Source organism: Eupeodes corollae, chromosome 2, assembly GCF_945859685.1.
Source record: "Eupeodes corollae chromosome 2, idEupCoro1.1, whole genome shotgun sequence".
In the NCBI taxonomy this organism is placed as follows: domain Eukaryota; kingdom Metazoa; phylum Arthropoda; class Insecta; order Diptera; family Syrphidae; genus Eupeodes; species Eupeodes corollae.
The window spans coordinates 22,143,262-22,153,084 of NC_079148.1; the positions used below are offsets into that span (position 1 = coordinate 22,143,262).

The 9,823-nt window shown below is 38.3% G+C and overlaps 1 protein-coding gene across 1 annotated transcript; it reads left to right on the forward strand.

The window, feature by feature from the left end:
- The first annotated feature begins 5,620 nt into the window (after positions 1–5,620).
- LOC129945588 (activating signal cointegrator 1) lies at positions 5,621–7,799 on the forward strand. The gene is made up of 7 exons (XM_056055417.1): positions 5,621–5,846; positions 5,911–6,026; positions 6,090–6,619; positions 6,688–7,142; positions 7,204–7,325; positions 7,395–7,589; positions 7,661–7,799. The coding sequence occupies exons 1-7, from the start codon at positions 5,779–5,781 to the stop codon at positions 7,732–7,734; spliced, it is 1,560 nt and encodes a 519-aa protein (XP_055911392.1). The 5' UTR covers positions 5,621–5,778; the 3' UTR covers positions 7,735–7,799.
- Positions 7,800–9,823: the final 2,024 nt, after the last annotated feature.

Genomic DNA, 9,823 nt, shown 5'->3' on the forward strand with positions numbered 1-9,823 from the left:
GAATGCATGACCCGTTTTACTTCATAATATTAGTAGTCAATATGAGCGTTTGTGTTTTTCTGAGTAAGTTAAGTAAATATTTCACTTTACACACCAAATTCGTTACATAAGGCTAGGAGCGCACATGCAACTTTTAGTGTCGAAACTGGTTTCTAAACTGAGCACTATAGACTTAAGCTAGCATCACACTACCAGTGAATTCTCTGACCACTGACAGGCAGTGACGTCTCAAAAACTGACGTGCTTTTAACGCCAGTGAAGCAATTCCGCAAAGTATTTCAGCTCAAGCACGACTCGTACTTACTCTGCGTTATTTGGCCACCGGCGAGAGTTTTAATTCCCTGCGACTGCTTTTCCGCATAGCGCAACCAACTATTTCTGCCATTTGCAAGATTCTTGTGGGTGATCCACCTAACGCTGGAAGTCTTTATTACAACTACAAAGGTACGCACGGTGCAAACGGCCCGCAATAAGGCCACCGAATGCACAAAAATGGTCCTTGCGTATGATGGCTTCAGAGCGGTCTTCCAATTTGTTCAGCAAATTTAGGGCCGAGTCTTTAATCATTGCAGAGCTTGAAGGTGTAGGCGATGGCGTAACGGGTGTTTTTGATGTTGCTCGCTTGCGATGTTGAGAGATAAATGTCGGAGTCAGGGGAAGTGCATCTCTATTGTCGTCTGTTGCCTGCGTTGCTGCCGCTTGACCCAAATCGTTCAAAAAGGTTTCATCGGTCATGGGATTATCCTGCAATTCAAATTAACTTAATAAAATATGTTAAAAAATTAAACTGGAATTACCAATTCCAACGTGGAGATGGACTGCGATGATTGCTGCACATCGGCCGATTCTAAGAACATCAATTCCGAATAATGGGGGTATTTAGCTGTAGCGGTTCCGTCTATAGCACCTTGTCAATATTTTTTGGTGCGTTGCTTGTTCAAAAAAGCTTTAAAATTGCTTCGTAGATTATTCCACTTGATTTTTGCTTCTTCGACCTTGATCGTGTCGATGTTTAATTCCCTCACGACTTCCCCCCACAAATCACTTTTTATATGTGGGTATTTATAGTCTTGGTGGGTGCAGTTCCAAAGCGGTGGTCGCTTTTCCACTTGCTTTATTAGACACGTCTCTTGCTCAAATATCCACTTATGGTTCATAGCCCTCTCACGCTTAGCCCGCTTCTTGGCTTTAATGGATGCTTCGGAATCAGCCACGTTATTGCCTCCACTCATTTTATATAAATAAAACCCCCTGCAGAAAACATGCAAATGTCAAAAAAACCTGCCAGTTCACTGACAGGATTTCAACACTGACAGCACATGAAATTACATGGGTTTTCAGTGATGGGACACTGTCAGTGTACTGACACTCTTGTCAAAAAAGTCAGCCAGTTGTCCCAATTTCAGTGACTACTTATCACACTTGCCATTTTTCGTGTCAGTTACTGACGCAATTTCGGCTTGTCAGTGAACACGTCAGTGCACTGACATAATTCACTGACGTCCCAAAACTGGCTATCACACTACTCGCAACCACACTGACGACTTTGTGACGTAATTTTCACGTCACAGCCTGTCAGTTGTCAGTGAATTCACTGGTAGTGTGATGCTAGCTTTATATGTATGAGAATCCGCGCATATTAAGTAAACAAGCAATTTTTTAGTTTGTGTTTCGAAACAAACTTGAAGATCACCTCGAATTGAAGGTAACTGCGTGGTAATTAAACTAAATCGTTGAATAATTTTTTGTAAGTGCAATAGAGAGAACATTTAGTCAAGGTGAATAAATGTTTAATGTATATTGGTTTATTTCGTTGATTACTTTCTGAGTTGCTTATGTGCGCGATGTTTGGGCAACTAACGATCGAATTATTTGGTTACGAAAAAGGATCATGTGCGCGCCTAGCCCAACTATTTTACTTTACAAACCAAATTTGTGACATATGGTACCCACTCTTAAGAAAAGCATGCTCATACATTTGGTTAAGAGAGTCTTTTGGTCCTAACTTTCTTTGGCTGCTAGAACATAGAAATTTTAAAACCTTAGACTAATCACATAAAGGAACGGGTAAGCTTGACATTTGTCATTAGCTGCGTTTTCCAAGTACTTCTTTTGAAAGGGAAGGTGTTCTATATGGTATGTATTCTCTCAAGATTCAATTTTTTGAAAATTCTTAAAATGCAAACATTCTCCTAAGGATTTGTCTTTGCCGTCGACAGCCTTACGTCGATAATTCTTTCCTGTGCTGTCATAGAACAGCATATCACCACAGACAAGGCCGTAACATTAGGTTGTCTCGAAGAAGAGTTTCAACTGAAGTTCTGGGGACGACATAAACCAACAAGAACTACAAGCTCGCTTGGGTGCAGCTATCCTCTTTGTTCACTTCAACCGGCCCGAACAATTCACTAAGGAAAAGTGAATTGTCTAGAAAATATATCATAGAATCAATAATAAAAAAACTGTTACAATAAAAATTAATTTTATTTAAAACACTTGCTTCTTCTTTCACAAGAAATTCAATCCAAAATACTGAGCTTATGAACTATTGCTTCTGTTGGCTAAACGCGCCTTCAGGATCGCCATATATTGTAGCCGTCTGGCAGGGGTTGACAAGATTCTGAACGATTTCGTGTAGGAGCAGAAAAGGTCAATTCCTTGTTCCAGATTCGTACCAAAATCACAAGCTGTTATGATGGGCTGCAATTTCATCATGACTATATCTTTGAGGACTCGCCTGTCTTGTCCAAAGCACTGAGGATCTTCTTGATGTTGGCATCGCTGTCCATCAAGGCGATGGACATTGTGTTCACATTGTGTCGTCATGCCACTAGCCATAGTGAATCCCCGTTTCTCGCTTAAAAAAGAGCGTTTGAAACTCTGGAGGATTATAAAAGAACCGACAGTGCCGGGGCTCGACGTTGGTAAATTTTTCTGTTGCCACGCAGCTCCCCCGAAGTTTTCTTTTTTTCTTTCTTCTATATTCTGTAAATAAAAAGCAAAAAACAATAACTCTTATTTTCTAAGGAATTTTTATAAATAATATTACTTACCACCACCAAATTTATTTCAAAATTAAATATTTGTTTTGACAGCAGCCATCAGCTGTTTTATTTACATTAATTTGATTACTAAATGCATTGACATACTATACATGGACTGCTAGTGGTGTGAATTTTCCATACAAAATTTTAATAAAAATGGTTCCACTTCAAATTAGCTACACTAGCCCTTTCAGGCCCAGTGACAAAAAAGGTATGAAATATTTAGCGACATCTGTTTGTATTTAGTTGAGATAAGCTTTTTCTGACATAGAAAGTATTGACATCTAGTATAATTTGTTGAAGATAAACGATGCCATGTTTTTTTGCTGTGAGCAGTGCTGTCGTTTTAAAAATTTCAGGAGAAGTATTTTTCTGTCATTTTGGTTAGTATTTTCTTAAAAAAGGAGTAAAACAAAAAAAACAACAAACACATGGCCCCTGAACAATATTAAAAACTGAAAATAATAATGTCCAAATACGAAGTTAATTGGCCTATTGCGAAGGTTAATGTTCCGAAAACAGACAAATAGAGGGATGTAATGTCGTACCAAATTTTTGCTTTCAATGCTTAAAGGCCAACATTTTAAAATAATATTGTTGAAATAAATAATTTAAATTCAATACTTTTTGTTTATTAAATAAGAAATTGACAATTAAAATTATATTTTACATCAACATACATGTTTAAATATTCATGAATAAATTAAATTCATTATTGTAAATTGTATGTTTCATATTTTCAGTTACAAACATTAAGGGGTTAATTATAGCTACCACTGAAATCGATCCAGAACAACATTTTGATGATGTTTCCCTTTACTTAGAAATAAAAATTATGTAATCATCCATCGGAAATCACACAAAGAATTTTTTTTTGAGTCAGTAGCAAGGTAGTTATATACCGTAACTCTGTAAATTGTGCAATATAGGTTAAGATATCAATGTAATATATTTTCTGCTTAAATAAATATATCCAAGTGTAATTGCGCATTTATTTTTCTCTACAACTGACGGAAATTCATTTTCCTGAACAGCTGATACTTTATGTTCAAAAGCAAAACGAATCGTTCCACTGATTTGTGTTCCAATTTCACACAATTGCAATGATAGATTTCACTCAGTAAAATTTTGTCGGTGGATTTCAATCGGGAAATTTTTTTAATGACAGAAATGTTTAAGGATAGCTACAGACGACCTGTCAAAAAAGTTCCAATGTTTGTTTTCAATGATGAAAACCAATGATAGCTATAACTGGCACCTTATACAATATTTTGTTATTCTAGATTAAAGTTTTCGATGGCACCCATTTTTCGGTGAAATTGTTTTTAAGAAGTTCCTTAGCAGTAAGTAGGGCATTCACCGTTTCTACCTTGAGTGAATTTGTTTTTTTATCTTTTATAAGGCTTTCGTCTAAAAATTTTCTTTCTGTTGTTGCACTATTATTGGGGATATTTTAAATTTTGGTTTTTGTAGTAAACCAAATACACATTTCTTTTCCGTTTTATTTTGGGGAGTAGTTTTCGTCCGTGGGTAGAGTAGCAGCTGACTCTGAAAATAGTAAAATACTACTATAGTAGCAAGAACGACAGCAGTGGCTGTAAGTATTTAATGTTACACAATTTATCCGCATAGCCCTCTTTGCGCTAGTGTTTTGTCCGTTAAAAGTGGAACCATCGTGAAGTTGGCTACTAGCAGTCCATGTATAGTATGTCGATGACTAAATGTTTCGAAAGGTTTGTTTGTTTAGTTCAACTTTGAATTACTACTAGTTTTCGAGACGTTTTATATAAAACTTGTTGTTTACGAAAACTTTTTGTTTACCAAAAATGTATGGGAAAACTTGAGTTTTCAATGTAGGTTTTTTGGCCAAAACCGATAATTTCACGAAAACTGGGTATTGGATTTGGTGTGAAAACCCTTTGAGATACACTGATTAATACTTAATTATTATGGTGGATTTGTAAGTATGAAAAAAAGTATAGTGGAGTAAATGCATGTGGGAAAACCCAATATGTTGAAGACTTTTAATGATTTGCGAATCTCCTCCCATATAATGAAAATCTGTCCATATTTGTTCTACTTTCTCTCTCCAATTAATATGATGTCGTTATTTTAAGTCAAAAAAGTAAAGTAAAAGTAAATTTACATGGATATTCATCTGCATAGTGCAAAGAAGTAAAGGCAGATATATGTCAAAACCCGAAATTTGGGGCAACTCCTTTGTTCTTTCAATAAAATACTTTAATTTTTCGACCGTTGCAGACGAAGATGCCATAACAAAAATAAAACTGTTCTTCTTAACTTTATAGTCTGAATTTCTTGAATTTCCTATAATGCAGTAATTAATATCTTCTGCATCATGGCCTTTTATCTCTATTTGTCAAGGAATTTTCCATAGCGTCCGTTTTTCTGAATTAAAATGCAAATGAAGCATCAAAGTTTCAATCAAAGATTCTGTAACGAATTCGGCTCATAAAAAGAACGCTACCTTGCAGTTAAATAGACCATAAAAATAAAACGTCATAAGTGTACTATACGTTTTGTTTTTTTTCTTTTTCTAATGTCAGATTGTCAGCTGTCAGCCTGGAGTCAGAATTTCACCAAACGAAACGTCTTGCATTTTCCAACAAGAACAGAAAATCCCACAAAATCAGTGAATTGATCCACCACAAGACAAAACCAAGAACTTTAAAGAAATTTCGTCAGGAATCTAATATATTAACTTATTTGCAGAATGGAAAAGTGGCTCAAAGATCGCCTGTCTTGTTGTTTAGATTTCGATGTTCCAGATGACATGGTAAAGTAAGTCTTTGCATAGCCATGGAGTAAGAAATGTGTTTCCTAAAAAAAAGCTTTCCAATCTCAGGTTCATCATGACCATCAAAACCTCCGAAGAGCTCGATGACTACTTCGAAAGTCTACTGAATGCCGAATATGATGAACATCGTCTTTTCATTGCCGACTGCAAACAAAGGCTCTTCAGTATGTTTTAACTTTCTTTTTTAACATAAGTTGAACTCCGAGATTCATGATATGCATTTCTAGGCAAAATCATTCCAAGCAAAAAAGCCCCTATGCCAACCCAACCGCAGTTAAAAACTACTAAGAAACAAGATAAAACCGCACCCGGCAGTGGTACCACCAGCGGTGGGAATGCCGGAGGTAGTGGTGGAGGTGGTGTTGGAGGTGGAAAGAAGAAAAACAAATTCGTCAACCTGTTTACCAACGATGGCAAAATTCCAAACACCATCATGCTCAAAGGACGCCGACATTGCAATTGCGAAGCTTCAAAACACAACTTGATCAACAACTGTTTGAGTTGCGGTCGAATTGTTTGTGAACAGGAGGGCAGTGGACCGTGTTTGTTCTGTGGCGAATTGGTGTGCTCCATGGAGGAGATGCAACTCATTAATTCCTCGACGAAAAAAGGTGAGAATCTGAAGAAGACTTTGCAGGAGAAAGGCGGCGGTGAGGCTCTCCGAAAAGCTATCGAACAACGCGACAGACTTCTGGAGTTCGAACGCAATAGTGAGGTCAGAACCGAGGTCATTGACGATGAATCAGATTATTTTCAAGTAAGAGTCAGCGCCTATATCAAAGGCTACTCTAGATTGGAGATATTAAGATTGTGTGTTTTTTGTAGGAAAACTCAGTCTGGCTTTCGGATATTGAACGTGAAAAATTGGAACGTCTTAAGCAGGAAATGCACGATAAAAGGCACATGAATCGTTCTGAGAGACAAGTTAAAATGGATTTATTTGGTCGAGAAATAGAAGAGGAAGCCATTCCCGAAGACTATGAGAAAAGAGTGCGTCAAGAAATTCAAGATACGTTATTCAAGACAAGTGATAAGTGGTCAAATGGTAAAACTAATGCGCATCCGCAAGACGATAACAGTATATTCGACACAAGAAATGAGGGCTACAAGCCATCTTACGTACGAGTCGGTCCACAAGTTGAAAGTACCCATGGAATGGAAAACGTCGATTGTGCTTACAATCGGGTGCAGGACAAGGAACTGATGGAAATGCAAGATATGCGCAGATGTCTGTCAATGCATCAGCCATATGCTACTCTTTTAGTGCATGGCATTAAAAAGTAACTATAATAAGTTTAAAACAGAACTTGGGCTTAACAAAATCCTTTGGCAATTTTTCAGACATGAAGGACGTACATGGTACAGCAGTCATCGTGGTCGGATGTGGATTGCATCGACAGTTAAAGAACCTAGCAATGAGGAAATAAATGAAGTTCAAGATTTCTACAAAGCGCACTATAAAGGTTTGATTGGATGGATTCTTTCCTTATGAGTCAGGATCTTATTTGTCTTTTTTTTGTTTATCCTGGTAGATGACTCAATTAAGTTCCCATCACAATACCAAACGGGTTGTCTTGTTGGTTGTGTTCATATCGAGGATGTCCTCACCCAAGAGGAATATAGGAAAAAATATCCCAATGGAGAGTCTGACAGTCCCTACGTTTTTATTTGCACAGATGCACAAGTTCTTCCTGTGGTCTTTCCTATCAAAGGGTCACATAAAATCTGTAAGTTCATTTTTCCATTAGAACAAAGTAAAGGCCACAACTCAGTTATTCATCATTTTCTTTCATTGTAGATCAAATTGAACCAAAAGTTCATAGAGCGGCTTCAATGGCCTTACTTCGTATACAAAACTCAGCACAAACTTGATAGTGCGTATTAAAATGGGAATATTACAAAAATGAAATAAATCAAATTTATTGTTGTACAAAATATATGTATTTATGTTTTTTTTTTAAAACACAAAAATCAGCCAATGAGACATCAAAACAACAATTTTTTTAATTATCACGTTCAGCTTTCCTATGTATAAGCGGATCGCTTCGCACGACCCCATCTGCGGTATTGGACACCAGCCAACAAATAGCTGCAAACTCAGCTATTCGCCTTCATCGCAGTGGGCTAACAACAACATTGGCCAATCCGTAATTCTTATGTATTTAGAATCAGTTCCAAAGCACACATACCACACCATCCCCCAACTGCAATACGACAGAAACTTCCAGATTTCTATACCTCCTAAATCTTTTTGGGAGAATAGGACATTCTTGGAGGATGGGTCAATCCATTTTTACACAGATGGGTCAAAAAAAAAAAGAAGGGGTTGGTGGAGGTGTGTACTCTGAACTACTGAAATTAAGTCTCTCATTCCGCCTTCCCAATCATTGTAGCGTGTTCCAAGCGGAACTTTTGGCGATAAAGGAAGTCTTGTCCTGGCTTAAAGAAAACTTGATATCAACATGTGATATCCGTATCTTCTCAGATAGTCAGGCCGCTATCAAATCCCTGGACTCTGTCTCTAATAACTCTATACAGTCCATAACTGTCGATCATCTCTAATGGAGATGCCACAACAGTTTAATATTCATCCTTGCTGGGTGCCGGGCCATAGAGACATTCCAGGTAACTGTAAGGCAGATGAACTCGCCAGGAACGGTACAGTGCAGCCCATCCTACCACGTTTGGCAAGTACTGGCATACCAATCGCTACATGTAAACTATTGCCAATGCAAGACGCTATGAAGAAGGCAACACCAGATTGAACAACATCGCCAGGTCACATTTATCAGGTCAAAAAAACATCTGGCCAACACTAGGTTTAAAGCGATCACGGTGCTTGCTATCTCTAAGCAGATCGCATATTAGCTCGATAATAGGTGTCATAACCGGACACTGTCTAATAGGAAAGCACGCCACGCGGCTAGACCTATTCTCAAATAACTTTTGCAGAAGCTGTATGGACGAGGAAGAGGAGGAAAAAGTTCTTCATCTTCTCTGTACATGTCCGGCTCTAGCTCAAAAATGCAAGAATAACCTAGGAGAATTGTTCTTTGACGATCAAAATCATATCAGCATTATCATCCTCTCACATTTCGTAAGGGACTCAAGCAGGTTCCATTGAGCGTAGGGGGAAGCCTGAAGAAGCCATTAAACTGGCCTAAGTGTGTCCGATTCCATCATGAACAACCACTTTAACCTAACCTAAACTAATTGTCACGAAAACGTTCCCGTCTATCTTCCGAACAACACTGAATTTAAAAGTGAGATTTTCTAAAAGACGATCTAATGGAAGGTCTACATAACTTCTCCAGGAGCTTTGACTGGCCACTATGGCCAGTCAAAGACTACTATGGTAGTCATATGATGATATGATATTTTTTTTTAATTATAAGCCCACACTCTAGAGGGTTTTTAATAACCTTATAATGCCAAATCGGCGATTTTAATGCCAAGCTAGGAAGGGAAGACATCTTTGGTGGAATAATCGGGAAGAACAGCCTGCACGACAACACTTCTGACGCGTTTTCCACACCTCAACATCCACAAAGGAACTTGGACTTCTCCAGATCAATCTACCGTCAACCAGATTGACCATATTGCGATGGACGCCAGACACGCTTCCAGCATTATGGATGTACGAACTTTCCGAGGAGCTAACATCGACTCGGACCACTACCTCGTTTTAGCCAAGGTAGTACTTCGGATTTCCAGACCCAAGGCAAAACAGGGAGGTGCTGGGAGAAGATACAACGTTGAACGGCTACAATCGCCAGAGATCGCCAAATCCTTTTCCGACCGAGTGACAAGTAACCTCTCTCGAAGTTCTCTGCTGCCAACACTATGTATCGAAAACCAGTGGCAACATTGCCAAGATGCAATCAGAGAAACCGCCTCTGATGTGCTGGGTTTCAAACAGCCACCAACAAGGAACCCCTGGTTTGATGAGGAATGTCGGCAG

Bases quoted from the DNA above. Each gene is read 5' to 3' on its own strand.
- LOC129945588 (XM_056055417.1), top strand. From the start codon at position 5,779: ATGGAAAAGTGGCTCAAAGATCGCCTGTCTTGTTGTTTAGATTTCGAT. The intron at 5,847-5,910 runs GTAAGTCTTTGC...TTCCAATCTCAG, and splicing joins GTTCCAGATGACATGGTAAA to GTTCATCATGACCATCAAAA. The intron at 7,326-7,394 runs GTTTGATTGGAT...TTATCCTGGTAG, and splicing joins CTACAAAGCGCACTATAAAG to ATGACTCAATTAAGTTCCCA.